Below are 13,333 nucleotides of genomic sequence, written 5' to 3'. Positions count from 1 at the left end.
AACACGGCGCGGCTGCGCGGCGGCGAGACGGTGCTGGCTGTGACGCGGGCGGGGAGCGCGGCGGGTACGTGACGGATATCACGCGCGTGTGGCCCGTGGATGGGAAGTTTACGGCGCCGCAACGGGATCTGTACGCGGCCGTGCTGGCGGTGCAGCGCAAGAGCGTGGGGTTGTGTACGGCGCGGAGTGGGTTGTCGCTGGATGAGGTGCATCGGGCGACGGAGGAGGCGCTGCAGGGGGAGTTGGGGCGGTTGGGGTTTGAGTTTGGTGGTGGGGGGTTGATGGGGCGGCGGGGGGGCGATGTGATGGGCACGCTGTTTCCGCATCATGTCGGGCACTACGTCGGGCTGGATGTGCATGACGTGCCTGGGTATCCGCGGTCTGTGCCGCTCAAGGCGGGGCATTGCGTTACTATCGAGCCGGGGGTTTATGTCCCTGATGATGAGAGGTTTCCGAAGCATTTTAGGGGGTTGGCGGTGAGGATTGAGGATAGCGTGTGTGTGGACGAGGAGGAGCCGCTGGTGTTGACGCCTGAAGCGGTTAAGGAGGTGGAGGACATCGAGGCGCTGAGGTAGACTGGCCTGGCCAGAGTGGCCTGTATATTACTTTGTAAAAACATGACTGGTGGAAGATGGTAGAAAGAGAACATGAATTCATCAATGTCTTCACTTTCCCTCTCGGTGGTTATTATCCACACCTAACCCTCCGGTTTTTACTGCCCTCCGTCAACTCTATTCCTCATAATAAGATCTGAACGAACCGCCTGGACGGGTGAGGTAAAGACATTTTTAGTGACCGTTGGGATTGTATGGAGATGATCTAGTCTGTACTGTTTCCACGATGCCATCAATGCCAGGCATGCGGTAGATTCCGCATGCCAGTAACTACAAGAAACACAAAGCACCCATGATAGAACATATCGGGACGTTTGAACAAGCCGTAGCAAGTAAGTGAAGAACCATTTTTGAACCCCCTCTACGCCGCCTCCTTTAGAACTTTGGCGATAAATGCCGTAAAGAAAAAGGACTTCCGCGATGCTACGCCGTCGAAGTATGCCCGAATATTTCCACTCCGTTTCCCGTTCCGTCTCATGATCGTGGGTAAACATGGGAATTCCCAAAATATACGCGCACACGGAAAATCCGTAGCAAGTAACTGGGTGGCGAGATGCGCTAACAGAACCCTCTTGGATCGAAAAGGGCGCTGGTGTAAGCTGGCATGCCGTATGTTTGTTGGGCCGTCACGGTCAGAAGTTGTTCAAAGGCCTGCAGTCGCCTCGAGAGATTTCGGTGCTCTTGGGTGATTTGCTTGTTCTGTCGTTCGAGGAAGTGAATGTATTCGATTGCTTTAGTGAAGACAGTGCCCTACAATCGTGTCAGCATCATGCTGCCCTTCTCAATACAGACAAACCGAACGAACCTTGCTGATTTTTGCCGCTCTCGATGGCTGTGTCTCTCCATCCTCGTCACCTTCTTCCAATATTGTCCGGAGGGCCGGGACCGCATCCCTTAGCTCTGAGATCTTATCCTTCAAGTTCGTTCGATATTTTCGCTCAATGTCATTGTGAGCCGCCCTTTCGCCCGTTTTCGGCTTCTCCTTGGCCTTTTCGCCCTTTTCGCCCACGCCCCCTCGCTTCTTTGGCAAACTTGACGGCCCTGGACGGCCTTGCGTTCCGGAAAGGTGCGGTGGAGATACCGGTCTCGGGTCATGACTTATGCTCGGGATTTCGAATCCAGCCCCAAACGCCATGGGCATACCAGCGCCCATCCCACCAAAGTCGAAGCCGGCGCCCAACCCAAGACCCCCCATAGTCGACCTCGGGTTCATGGCAATAGCAATCAATCTTCTTTGTTCCGCTTCTTTCTGCGACAAACCCGGGCCGGTTGGCGAGTCCATATGTATTCCCGGCTGCGGCCGTTCCCAACTCAGGGGCGTCGAATACAAACCCTCCCGCGGCGGCACTTCTAGGGGTGGTAACGTATTGATCTGGGACAGTTGGTCAGTGAGATTGACGGATGAGAAGCCATCCTCATCCGATAACGCGTTGTCAAGCGCACTGTCGTCAACTATTTCGTCGGATCTCGCTGTGGAAATGGAAGGGGCGAGATTGGTAGGCCTCCTTCAAGGGTGTCAGTCACCGTGCTACTACGTGAACATGGATAAAGGGGGTTAAGACATCTCGAGTATAACACGCACCGGCGCATGGGAGCTTTGTTCTTTTTGACCTTGGCCGTGCTCCGAGGTTCAAATGCCTCGGGTATGCTGGCAAGGCTGTCATCATTGTCAAAGTCGATCCAGTAGTCGACCGAGTCAAGCGGGGTATTTGTGTCCAGGCTCAACCTCGATCGTTTTCTCTCATGTCCATCCCTCGATCTTTGGCCCCGCGCTGGCAGGACCGACCTGGATTGGATCCCCTGAGCCGGTAGATTTGACCTTGAAGAGACGTCATGGGACATGGCTGTGAGTCCGGTAAGGGGGGACGTTTGGGTAACGGAATCCAGTGACTGGGTTGCGGGGACTGTTGACGGTGACATGGTCAACCCCGAGTCGAGACGCAACCCGGTTGATTCCCATGGTGAGGGAGGTTGCGTTGAGGTTCCGGTCAAGAAAGATTGGGTGGCAGAATCAACCGGCTGACAAACGTGAGCAAGTGAACGGTATGGCAAGTGAGAGAGATCCTACTCGGTTGTTAGGCATGGAGAAGGATTCGAGACGTTGAAATGGGTCTGAGTCCATCGCCACCGTTCCTGCCACTAGTGTAATAAAACGGCGAGCAGAAGAAGAGAACCTCGGGGCTTTCAGAAGTTGGGGATGATGGCTCAGAACGGGATACGGCGAGATACCGCATGTGATAGTTGGATGGGCTGGGGTCGACACAAGTGAGGCCTAACGGGCCAGGTAGTGGCACTCGAGATGGCGAGACGAGAATCAGGTGTGTGTAACGGAGCCGAACAGCAATGATAAGCTAGTGTCGATGGGTTGAGTTGCACGTCTAAACAAACGACAACGAACTGCGAGACGGAAGCGTGAGAATCAGGAATCGCTTAGACTATACAGGACGGGCGTGGAGTAAAGAGGCCGGGAGTGGGGAGCAGAAGCGGAGGATGACGGATGGTGAATGGCGAGATATTATCGTGGAACAGTGTACCTAGGCTGGCATGTACTGCCGTCGTATAACAAAATCCTGGTTCGGAAGTTTTATGGAATACACCTTGGTCAACAAGGAGATGAGAGTGAGTGGACGCAACTGCAACTTTCGTGGGAATGGCAAATAATGATTCCACGGCCTGAGAACAATGGCCGGGATGCCAGGGCGAGGGTGAACTGTAAGAAACAAGGTTGGAATTACAAGTCTCCGCACGATTGAGTTGGGAATGGTTGAAGCTGGAGGAGCATGACACCCTGGCATTGCACTCGGCAAGGGCGATCCAGCCAACAACTCAAGACGGCAGTTGAAATGGAATATGGAAGACGTTAACAACTTAAAGTTTTGTAAGCCATTTAATTCTACGGGTGTTGACTTAATACCTGGCGCTGAATTAACACTCGAAAGATTTCGACGAACCCTTGACTCGGCTCAAGAGATTCTGTCATCATCCTGGGGCCATCAGCTCTTCGGTACCTCGATAACCCTCGTTCAAAGAAGGGAAGGAATCGATCGGGACTCGCGTCACTCAGATAGTGGCAGGGTGGTTCGATAGTTGGCACCGGAGATTCACCTGAGAAATTTGTTTGCGAGGGAGCGAGCAGAAGCCAATCGGGCACGCTTGTCCTGACGCATTGCTTTCGATTTTGGGCCCATTCGCCCGCAGAATCATGCCACTTTTTTTGGTCTTGGAGGCTGCGAGGCACCAGCGCCAAACGCCAAGACGGCAAGAGCTCATGGAACACCCATCCCCTATTGGTTTAAACCTGAAAATTGTGGCTTTCAGCCTTACCTTGTCAGGTCTGGACCTCCAATGCTTCGGAGCTCAACGGTCTGCTTGCAGGCTCGCCCCAGTCTGGACCCGCAGCGCGCCTTCGATGTTCCCACTCTGGAAACCCGCACCGCGCCGGTTGGCGATTGAGAGCTCGACGGAAGCCCATTGGTGAAGAAGTTGAGAGGAAGAATCTCGTTGCATCTGGGGGAGCCGTAAGTAAGTTGATCATAAGTAAATTGACTGATGACGCCTTTCCTAGGAAGAGGAACCTGAAAGTTATGATGAATGCTCCCTAAACTTAAACAAAGGTTGGGATCGCCGTATAAGGTACCCTAACCCTGGTACTTCAAGGCGCGTCCCTGTGCTATTTTATACAGGTAGGAAGTACTTGGTACCTGCCTAATCATCATGAATCGTGAACAGCGCGGGGCTGTGCTCAAGCCATCATCAACCCAGCTGCAACAGACTCTCTGCAAACTACCGCCTTGATCGACTCATCCCGTATCAACTAAGTAAATTGTGGCCGACACACTCAGAGTAAAATAAAACGACGCATTTCATCCGAAATGGGCGGCGCTGCCCAAAATAACAATCTCAGCAACAACAACAATGACTCGCCCCCCGCCTCCCCCGTCCTCGAGGGGCGGGACTCGCCCGACCTGCCGCTCACGATGGCGGCGTCCACCATCCTGACGGCACTGCCGCGCGACGCCACGGCCGCCCTCGCCGCGGCGGGCGGCTTCCCGCAGGAGAAGGTGGTGGTGCGGTTCCGGCCGGTGGGGTCGGCGCCAGCGATCCGGCGGGACCTGGTCAAGGTCATCAGCACGCACAAGTTCGACTCGGTCGTGGCGTACCTGCGCAAGATGCTCAAAGTCCCCGAGACGGATGGCGTGTTCTTGTACATCAACAACACCTTCGCGCCCGCGCTGGATGAGGTGGTCGGGAACTTGTGGAGGGTTGGTCTTGCAAATCTCTCGCTCTCCCTCTTAGGCTGGTAGGTTTGATGCTGATGGTGTTTTACAGTGTTTCAAAGACTCGAGCGATCACCTCATTGTTTCGTACTCGATGTCGCCGGCGTTTGGGTAGGAGGAGCATGGGATTGTCCTCTGCAATTGCTAGATACTAAATCGCAGGGACACCAATTCCATAACCAAACCGCCACATATTTGGTTATCAACAGATGATATTCGCTAGTACGCTATCAAAATGCCGCCGACATGCTCTGTCTACACAACGCTTAACCCAGACATTATATGCGCCCGAAAATGCAAAACCCCGAATGCATGCGTGCTCGCGTGCTTATACACCCTTGGTGGCCTCGACGAACATCTCGAATTCCTGCTTGGGCATGTCGTACGTGTGTTCTGGGGCAGGGTACTGCCGGCTTTTCACCTCATCCCGGTACGCCTCGATGGCCCGGAGGCTCTCAGACCAGACGTTGCCGTACTGCTTGACGAACTTGGGAATGCGCCTACCGGGCGGGAAGTTACCTGTCATGTCGACCTGCACCAACACCTGGCCCGAGCAGCCGTTGCCGGCACCTATCCCGATGGTCGGGATGGATAGTTTTTGGGTGATGAGGGCGGCAACCTCGGCGGGAACGGCTTCAATGACGAGTGCGAAGCAGCCCGCTTCTTGAAGCGCGAGGGCATCCTCGAGGACTTTCTCTGCGCTGTCTTTGGTTTTGCCTTGGACGCGGAACCCCCCAAACATGTGTTGCCTCTGGGGTGTCAAGCCTATATGGCCGAGGACGGGAATGCCGACGCCGACGATTTTCTCGATACTAGACACCATCTCCTGGCCACCCTCCAGCTTGACACCCTGCATACGGCCATCCTTCTTGAAGCGGATCGCCGTCTCCAGTGCCTGGGTTGGCGAAATCTCATATGAACCCATGGGAAGGTCGCCAATCTAAGAAGGGAGGGTTGGTTGGCATGTGAGGAAAGGAAGGGCAGGTAAAATAAAACATACTGTGAACGCAGCCTTGGTGGCACGTGCCACAGATCGACAGTGCAGCAGCATCTCCTCAAGCAAGACCTCACTTGTATCCTCCATCCCCAGAGCAACCATAGCCAGACTATCACCGACCAAGATGACGTCCACCCCCGCGGCGTCGGCGACGTGGGCGCTGGGGAAGTCGTGGGCCGTGATCATGGTGATGGGCTCACCCCCCCTGTGCATCTTCTTAAGGGTGGGAATGGTGACCTGCTTTCTGGGGTTGGCCGGCGGCGTGCCCATGGGGGAGTGTGAGCTCCATCTGGTCTGTGTGTGTTGTGTTGTTGTCGAGAACAGTGGTAGGAAAGGGGAGACGACGACGCCGAGTTGGGACGGTCGCGTGCCCCTGGCCAGCGACCGTGCGACGGAGGAGAGGTACATGGGTACTTGTCTTGTGTGTTGTATCTTTGTTGAATAACTTGGGCTGCAGGGGTGTTATGCACCGTAAAAGTGCTGAAAAAAATCCGGGGTTGGTTGCTGTAAAATCAAGAACGCTTGCGCTTGTAAGAGAGTTAAAAAGGGATGACAGAAATCTAATGGTTGTGGTGGTTTTTTTGCGACTTTTATTCACCGAGTCATGATGGTTTTTGCTGCGTACAATTGAGTATATTATCTCTGAGGGACTGGTTGGAGTTGTGGTCATCTTTCTTTGCTGAAAACGGTTGCGGCGGGTTGGGGTTCGGCTGATCGGATTGGTGCTGAATTCAGCCCCATGTGGATGGAGATGTTTGATTGGCCGATGCCCCTGTCGAAATGGGGCTTTGGCCTGGGGACCGAGGTATTCGGATTTGTGTTGACGGTGAGGCAACTCAGCTTACAGATTAATTATTCTTACACCGTGGAGGGAACAGCAAATACATACCTCATATGGATTATGAGCTAAAACACCATTCGGGTTTCCAGGTTGTTTTGAAGTTGCAGGTGCGGACGGTCGGTCTTGTGAGCCAGCCTCAACCGACCGCCGCGATCCAGCTGGGGCAGGAGCTGATCAAAATGCCCGCATTGCCTTGCCCTGCCATCCACTCACACGAGCAATGCCAGAGAGCATCACACTTTAGAGAAAAGAAAGGATATCACTCCTTTAGCCACTTCAGCATTCATATTCTCTCCATCATGTATTATGTCGCTCCCTTCGCGCAGAATACTGATGCTCGGAGACGTTCCTACTTAGCCGGACAGTGCGTCGGATAACTTGCCTTTGAGTACCTATTTCTACTTCGTACTTTGTATGTCCCGACCTGTTGGTTCTGAGCTGGTTAAGGGACCGATTCTGAGTAAGCGGTGAGTTTGAACCAAGCACAAAGAGGTTGCTGACCCCTGCAAGTGGCATTGCGTCACCGCCTTGGGGAGAGCAGGTGGGGGTAATCATGCTCCAGTGGTTTCCAGGAACGGCAAAATGCACTGGAAAGTCCCCGTCTGAAAGCTCGAGAGAATCGTTTCTCAGAGGCCATTGGGGGCATGTGCAGGCTGCATTAACCCCGTGGATCGATTTGAAACTCACGGAGCTCAGCTTTCTTTGTTCATACTGCTTGGTTGGCATGGAAGTCAATACGTAAATGGAGTCAGTGGGTCTTGCCACGACGGCGACAACGGCTTTCCTTATCGCCCAAACGGCTGGCATCCCACCACTTCAAGATCGATCCTTTCCGCCCACTTTGAGGCCCGACCATTCCTGATATTTTGTGCATAAGGCTAATCGCGGTGTGCATCCTTTTTTTGCTCCTTAAAATTCACTTGGAACCTACCAGATCCTCAGCTGCAGATTAAGGCACAAACGAGGAGAATCAGGTACCGGTTTGGGACACGACATCTGAGTCAACTGATCAACCCCTCATCTGCTCATTAACGTAGCCGGCGTCCCAATAACGGCTTCCGCGTTCCCCACTTCCGACCTTCCGTCTTCGACTGTATCCGCCACCGCCGCTGCAAACCGCTCTTCCCAAACTGCCACCTCTACCTTACGCCGTACATCCGTTTGCGACATCTCGACAACTCAGTTAAGCCAAGGACTTTTGGAACGTGTCGCAAAGAAGAAAACCACAACAGAGCCCCAAGACAACTCCCAAAATGGCCTCCCCTCGCCGCCGTATTGAGACTGATGTAAGTTGGCTAGTCATGGCAGTTGGAGAAAGTGTGGGATCCGATGTTGGATGTCGACTCACAGGGGAATCTAGGTCATGAAGATGTATGCTTCTGCGTGGAAGATGCCGAAATGGCCGAGCGCTGACCGCAGTGCAGGCTTATGAGCGATTACGAAGTGACCTTGGTTCACGATAACAGTATGTTCTCCCGCCTCCGGCCTCTTTCCCTACTTCTCCACCATGTGAATCCAAGCGTACCGCTAACTTGAGGTTTTCTTTTCTAGTGTAAGCCTGACGCATGGCTGCGGCTCGCCCGACAACGTTAGCAAGCACTGACTCGGGGCACCCATGACACAGGCAGGAGTTCTATGTCAAGTTCAAGGGTCCATCCGAAAGTTGGTCCCATCTCCCGCCCCCCTCCGAAATGCACGGCCGCCGGTTTACGAACCATACGCTGACATGGTTTCCAACACAGCGCCATTTGAAGGCGGCGTCTGGAAGGTCCACGTCGAACTGCCGGACCAGTACCCGTACAAGTCCCCAAGCATCGGCTTCGTGAACAGGATTTTCCACCCGAACATCGACGAACTGTACGTAGGGCATAATTAAGGGGGGCGGGGGCCAAGAAGAAGGCGATCACCTCTCTGGCCCATCCCCGGGACGCGGACGAGGGGGTTTATGATACCACTGGAAGGGATGGTTAACTCTTTTTACGACAGGTCTGGATCCGTTTGCCTTGACGTCATCAACCAGACATGGTCACCCATGTACGATATGATCAACATCTTTGAAGTCTTCCTGCCGCAGCTCCTCCGCTACCCGAACCCGTCCGACCCGCTCAACGGCGAGGCGGCCGCCTTATTGCTCAGGGACGCCACAACGTACGAAGCCAAAGTAAAGGGTGGGTCTCTGCGTTCTGGTCTGTGGACCGTGGTGAGAGGTAATGCTGATGGCACGTGTGGGGAACAGATTACGTCTCGAGATACGCGACTAAGAATGCGGCGGACGAGGCCGGCGCCGAGAGCGAAGACGACGATGACCTCTCCTCGGTGGGGAGCTACAACGACGATGACGACGAGGAGGCACAGCCGGCGGGCCAGATGGATGACGTATGATGCGGCAGTTGGGGTTTTAGAATTGGGAGAAAGCAAGAGTATGGATCATGCCCTCACTTTCAGGCATCGCGTCGCGTCTTTCTGGGGGGTTGTATATGGTTGGCTTTGGGTCTTTTTACCTAGTTTCTTTCTCCACCCTGCTTTCTCATTCAATCTGGCATATCCGGAAGGGCGGTCTGGTCTCACCGAGGGGTAATCTGGCGCACATGGGAGTTAGTTTCCAGGCTTTAGCAAGTATTTTAGCAAGCGACGTCAATTTAGAAAATCACCACTTTGATGGCTGGTGTTGGGATGAAAGTGTTTACGCGCATGCTGATAATATACGGGTAAGACTACCATACACAATTTCAAGCCAGCACCAAGGAGCGAGAGACGGCCTCCGAGAAAAAAAATAAAAATAAAATATTAATATTAATATTAACATTTAGTTATACCAACCACCTACTCTAGCCTTTATATCTCATGTCAACCATTTTAACCCAGAGTATCATCGTCGCTCTTCAAACCTGATCCACCGCCGTGAGTACATAATTGTAAATGACAAGAACTAAAAGGTGGAGGGCCAGTTAGTCCGAATCTGAATCATAGTCCACCAAAGCGGTCGTGCCAGTCGCCTCCTTTGATGTATCCTGCTTCGTTGCGGCGTCTTCCACCGGACTTTTTCTCTTTAGCCCCGGAATCCGAGGGGGTTCCCTAGGTGTGTGTTTTTTGTTATCAAAATTAAGGAATGGATCCTTGGCGGCTCTGGTGTTGCGGATGACTTCTGAGGCGAGGTTCTCCCGCGCTCGCGCCGCAGCGATCTCTGATTTGAGTTTCTTACGCCCTCCAGTTGATGTCCCTTCGTTATCTTTCTTCTGACTTAAACTGGTTTCGAACAACGGCTTCCTAAGCGCCTTGTTCACCTCGCCGTCCCAGTCGGGATCCGGTGCTCCAAAGCGGATTAGCTCCGCCTGCTTCGCATCCTCTTCTCTCTCCGGCAGCAACTCGATTCCCAGCCCCATCCGCTCTTTCAAATCCTCGACCTTCGCAGTCTCTCTCTCCCTCATATGCCTCCCAGCGCGGAACGCCTTCCTCAACTTCTGATTCGTCGAATACGGATCTTCCCACCGCCCCGCAACACCCTGCAACTGCTCGATCCTCCTCTCACCCTCCTTCACCTGTTCACGATGCGCAATCGTCTTCTCCAGCCTCCAGAACGCCGCCTCCCTCTTCTCAGCCCTCTCCCGCTGCGTAGTAATCTCAAACTCGCTCGCCACCAAACTCCCACCACCCCCAGCACCAGCAGCAGCCGCCGCATCCGCAGCCGCCGCCTCATCCTTCTCCCGATCGCCATAATTCCTCCTCCTCGCCCCGGAAACAATCACATAATCCCCCCGCTTCGGATCCGTGCGCATCTCGATCGGCCCGCCACACGCCGCGTGCTTGAGGTCGAACGCCCACACGGGGGTGCTGTGGTAATGGCCGACACGGCGCTTCTCGGCGTTGAAGCGCACGCCCTGCCCGATCAGGCACGGCTCGGGGCAGTGTGCGCACCACACGGCGAAGGGCATCTCAAAGCGCACGACGAGGATGCCGTGCGAGGCGAGCTTGGACGCGCGCGCGCCCAGCGGGTGTTTCTTCTTGTTGTTGTTGTCGCCGCTGCCGTCGTCGGGCGCCGTGTACCGGCCCATGTTGAATCCTTGCATTTTGAGGGTTGTGCGGGTTGGTTTGATGGGTGATGGTGATTGTGAGTTTTTGCTTGTGTGTGTTCTAGGTGAGTACGTTTTGGTTTGCACGGAAAGTTGCCTCGTGGTTGTGATATACCAAGGCAGAGAGAGGGTGTTGCCTTGTGCCCTGCTGTCGGGTGGTCGTGTTAAGGTGAATTAGTGGGGGTGGGGTGGCCTTGAGCGCCCGGGCCTCAGAAGTATGGCCCTGATTCGAGCCTGGGTGGATCTTCCTCGCCTGTAGCTCCAGCGGCGCCGTTTTCTTGCCATCCTTCCTTTTCAGCATTTTATGGTTACTGCACTTTGAGCGTCTGGAGACAATTGGTGAGTTGTAGGACTTGAACTTTAACTTCCGTTTCCCCTAAGCCGTTTTTCACTCGGTCTATCTTATCTTTCAGAGAGAGACTTTGTTACCTACCTCACTTAGCTCGACCGTTGACTCCAATTTCTTGATTCACATTTCTCCTCACAACACAACTAACAGTTAGCGGGCCCGACACCAGGCTCGAAAACCCCAAGATCGGCACATATACCACCGTGACCTCCACAAGATGCCTCCAACTTCGGGCTATTTCCACCCGGGGGCATTCAGCCCGCCTGGTTTATACTCCGGGTAAAGGGATGGGATACATCCCGTCTGCGGGGCCAGCTACCGGGCTGCCGGGAAGGACCTCTTATACACAGTACATAAAGTCGGCGGTAGGCCTTTGTTGTAGGCATGTCTAAACAGTAAAGAGACGGAGGTTATCTATCCCGCACCATGCTCCTCACCTCCCTCCTACTGGGCCTCTCGACTTGTGTGTCCGCCTCTCGGGGACATGGCCAGAACTCTACCTTCTACAACCCCATCTTCCCCGGCTTCTACCCCGATCCGAGCTGTATTTATGTCCCTGAGCGTGACCATACTTTCTTCTGTGCCTCGTCAAGCTTCAATGCCTTCCCTGGCATCCCAATCCATGCTAGCAAGGACCTGCAAAACTGGAAGTTGATCGGCCATGTCCTGAACCGAAGAGAACAGCTTCCTCGCCTAGCTGAGACCAACCGGTCGACCAGGTAAGCCAGCTCCTGGGTTTGAGGGATATCTTGACTAAGTCCTCACAGCGGCATCTGGGCGCCGGCCTTGAGGTTCTACGATGATACTTTCTGGCTGGTCACCACGATGGTGGATGATGACCGAGCCCAGGAGGATTCCTCCAGGTGGGATAACGTACGGCACACAACTATCCGCAATCTAACGGGCTATAATTAACTCCTAGTTATAGATTATCTTCAAGGCCAAGGATCCTTACAATCCCAGGTCATGGTCAAATGCCGTCCACTTCCACTTCACTGGTTATGATACCGAACCGTTTTGGGACGAGGACGGAAAGGCGTACATCACTGGCGCCCACGCCTGGAAGGTTGGGTAAGCTGACTGGTGTTATTTGTTTCTATGGTTTGATGCTTATCTTCAAAGTCCGTACATTCAGCAGGCCGAGGTGGATCTCGACACCGGGGCAGTCGGGGAATGGCGGATTATCTGGAACGGGACCGGTGGAATGGTATGTTTTTGTGTGTTTAACGTGAAACGTCTTGAACTCACTGTAGTTTTAGGCTCCGGAAGGGCCACATATTTACCGCAAAGATGGCTGGTACTACCTGTTGGCTGCCGAAGGTGAGCCAACACTTCAAGACTTTATATTGTAGAAGCTAATGGAATCCAGGGGGCACCGGAGTGGATCACATGGTGACCATGGCCCGGTCAAAGAAGGTCTCGGGGCCGTACGAGTCGTATTCTAAGAACCCAGTGTTGAGCAACGCCAACACGACGAGTTACTGTGAGGTTGTCAGCCCTGGGCTAAACGGCAAGATACTGAGCGTGACGTAGTCCAAACCGTTGGCCATGCTGATTTATTCCACGACCGCAATGGAAACTGGTAAGATACCCACCTCAGAGCTTCATGCAATCTTAGGAAGATACTAACACCCTTCTCCAGGTGGGCGGTTGCCCTGTCCACCCGTTCCGGGCCAGAATACCTCCACTACCCCATGGGCCGCGAGACCGTCATGACCGCCGTCAGCTGGCCCAAGGGCGAATGGCCAACATTCACCCCCATCTCCGGCAAGATGAGCGGCTGGCCGATGCCCCCCGAGCAAAAAGACATTCGCGGCGTAGGGTAAGCCAGCCAACCCCCCTATCCCCTCCCCCCCAAAACCACCAAAACCCCAACCATCTCCTTCCCTCACAAACCAACTAACCCCCCTCCCCCTACAGTCGCCTCGTCAACCCTCTCCCCTCTCCCCTCCGACTCCGAACAGCTCACCGTCCCTCCCCTCCACTTTCTGTCGCGCCTTACGGACGTCGGGGATGCTGAGGCGAGCCTTCGAGATGCTGGACATGGAGCGGGTGGTCAATCCGAAATCGATTCATGGCTGCTTGTGGGATGATCTGGTAATTTGAAGGCAAAGGTTGTGTCGGGAATCAAACTTGAAAATTAATCGAGCATCCGGTGTCCATAACAACAACAGTATTGAGTAAA

General features: G+C 54.0%; 7 protein-coding genes across 7 annotated transcripts in view; 4 read left to right on the top strand and 3 right to left on the bottom strand.

Moving 5' to 3' along the window:
• CHGG_09087 (uncharacterized protein) overlaps nucleotides 1-575 on the top strand; it is a gene marked incomplete at both ends in the record, with an annotated part of 1,645 nt that extends 1,070 nt beyond the window's left edge. Inside the window, one exon of the mRNA XM_001227013.1 lies at nucleotides 108-575. Within this exon, the coding sequence (XP_001227014.1) occupies nucleotides 108-575 (468 nt within the window). The remainder of the gene's footprint in view (nucleotides 1-107) is intronic.
• A 597-nt stretch (nucleotides 576-1,172) lies between these two features.
• CHGG_09086 (uncharacterized protein) lies at nucleotides 1,173-2,456 on the bottom strand (the record flags this gene model as incomplete). Its single annotated transcript, XM_001227012.1, has 3 exons — nucleotides 1,173-1,364; nucleotides 1,420-2,116; nucleotides 2,197-2,456. The coding sequence occupies 3 exons, from the start codon at nucleotides 2,454-2,456 to the stop codon at nucleotides 1,173-1,175; spliced, it is 1,149 nt and encodes a 382-aa protein (XP_001227013.1).
• A 2,135-nt stretch (nucleotides 2,457-4,591) lies between these two features.
• On the top strand, nucleotides 4,592-5,006 carry CHGG_09085 (uncharacterized protein; the record flags this gene model as incomplete). The annotated part of the gene is made up of 2 exons (XM_001227011.1): nucleotides 4,592-4,876; nucleotides 4,944-5,006. 2 exons carry the CDS (start codon nucleotides 4,592-4,594, stop codon nucleotides 5,004-5,006), a joined length of 348 nt encoding a protein of 115 aa, XP_001227012.1.
• A 213-nt stretch (nucleotides 5,007-5,219) lies between these two features.
• CHGG_09084 (uncharacterized protein) lies at nucleotides 5,220-6,158 on the bottom strand (the record flags this gene model as incomplete). The annotated part of the gene is made up of 2 exons (XM_001227010.1): nucleotides 5,220-5,831; nucleotides 5,892-6,158. The coding sequence occupies 2 exons, from the start codon at nucleotides 6,156-6,158 to the stop codon at nucleotides 5,220-5,222; spliced, it is 879 nt and encodes a 292-aa protein (XP_001227011.1).
• A 1,824-nt stretch (nucleotides 6,159-7,982) lies between these two features.
• CHGG_09083 (uncharacterized protein) lies at nucleotides 7,983-9,111 on the top strand (the record flags this gene model as incomplete). The annotated part of the gene is made up of 6 exons (XM_001227009.1): nucleotides 7,983-8,015; nucleotides 8,090-8,112; nucleotides 8,154-8,194; nucleotides 8,472-8,586; nucleotides 8,716-8,897; nucleotides 8,966-9,111. 6 exons carry the CDS (start codon nucleotides 7,983-7,985, stop codon nucleotides 9,109-9,111), a joined length of 540 nt encoding a protein of 179 aa, XP_001227010.1.
• A 566-nt stretch (nucleotides 9,112-9,677) lies between these two features.
• Nucleotides 9,678-10,796, bottom strand: CHGG_09082 (uncharacterized protein; the record flags this gene model as incomplete). Its single annotated transcript, XM_001227008.1, has 1 exon — nucleotides 9,678-10,796. The coding sequence occupies one exon, from the start codon at nucleotides 10,794-10,796 to the stop codon at nucleotides 9,678-9,680; it is 1,119 nt and encodes a 372-aa protein (XP_001227009.1).
• A 778-nt stretch (nucleotides 10,797-11,574) lies between these two features.
• Nucleotides 11,575-12,974, top strand: CHGG_09081 (uncharacterized protein; the record flags this gene model as incomplete). Its single annotated transcript, XM_001227007.1, has 8 exons — nucleotides 11,575-11,867; nucleotides 11,940-12,021; nucleotides 12,077-12,219; nucleotides 12,271-12,355; nucleotides 12,408-12,468; nucleotides 12,518-12,631; nucleotides 12,682-12,730; nucleotides 12,791-12,974. 8 exons carry the CDS (start codon nucleotides 11,575-11,577, stop codon nucleotides 12,972-12,974), a joined length of 1,011 nt encoding a protein of 336 aa, XP_001227008.1.
• Nucleotides 12,975-13,333: the final 359 nt, after the last annotated feature.

The sequence above is a fragment of the Chaetomium globosum genome, genomic scaffold (assembly GCF_000143365.1).
Source record: "Chaetomium globosum CBS 148.51 scaffold_6 genomic scaffold, whole genome shotgun sequence".
NCBI classification, from domain to species: Eukaryota; Fungi; Ascomycota; class Sordariomycetes; order Sordariales; family Chaetomiaceae; genus Chaetomium; species Chaetomium globosum.
This window is presented reverse-complemented; position numbering and strand designations above follow the sequence as displayed.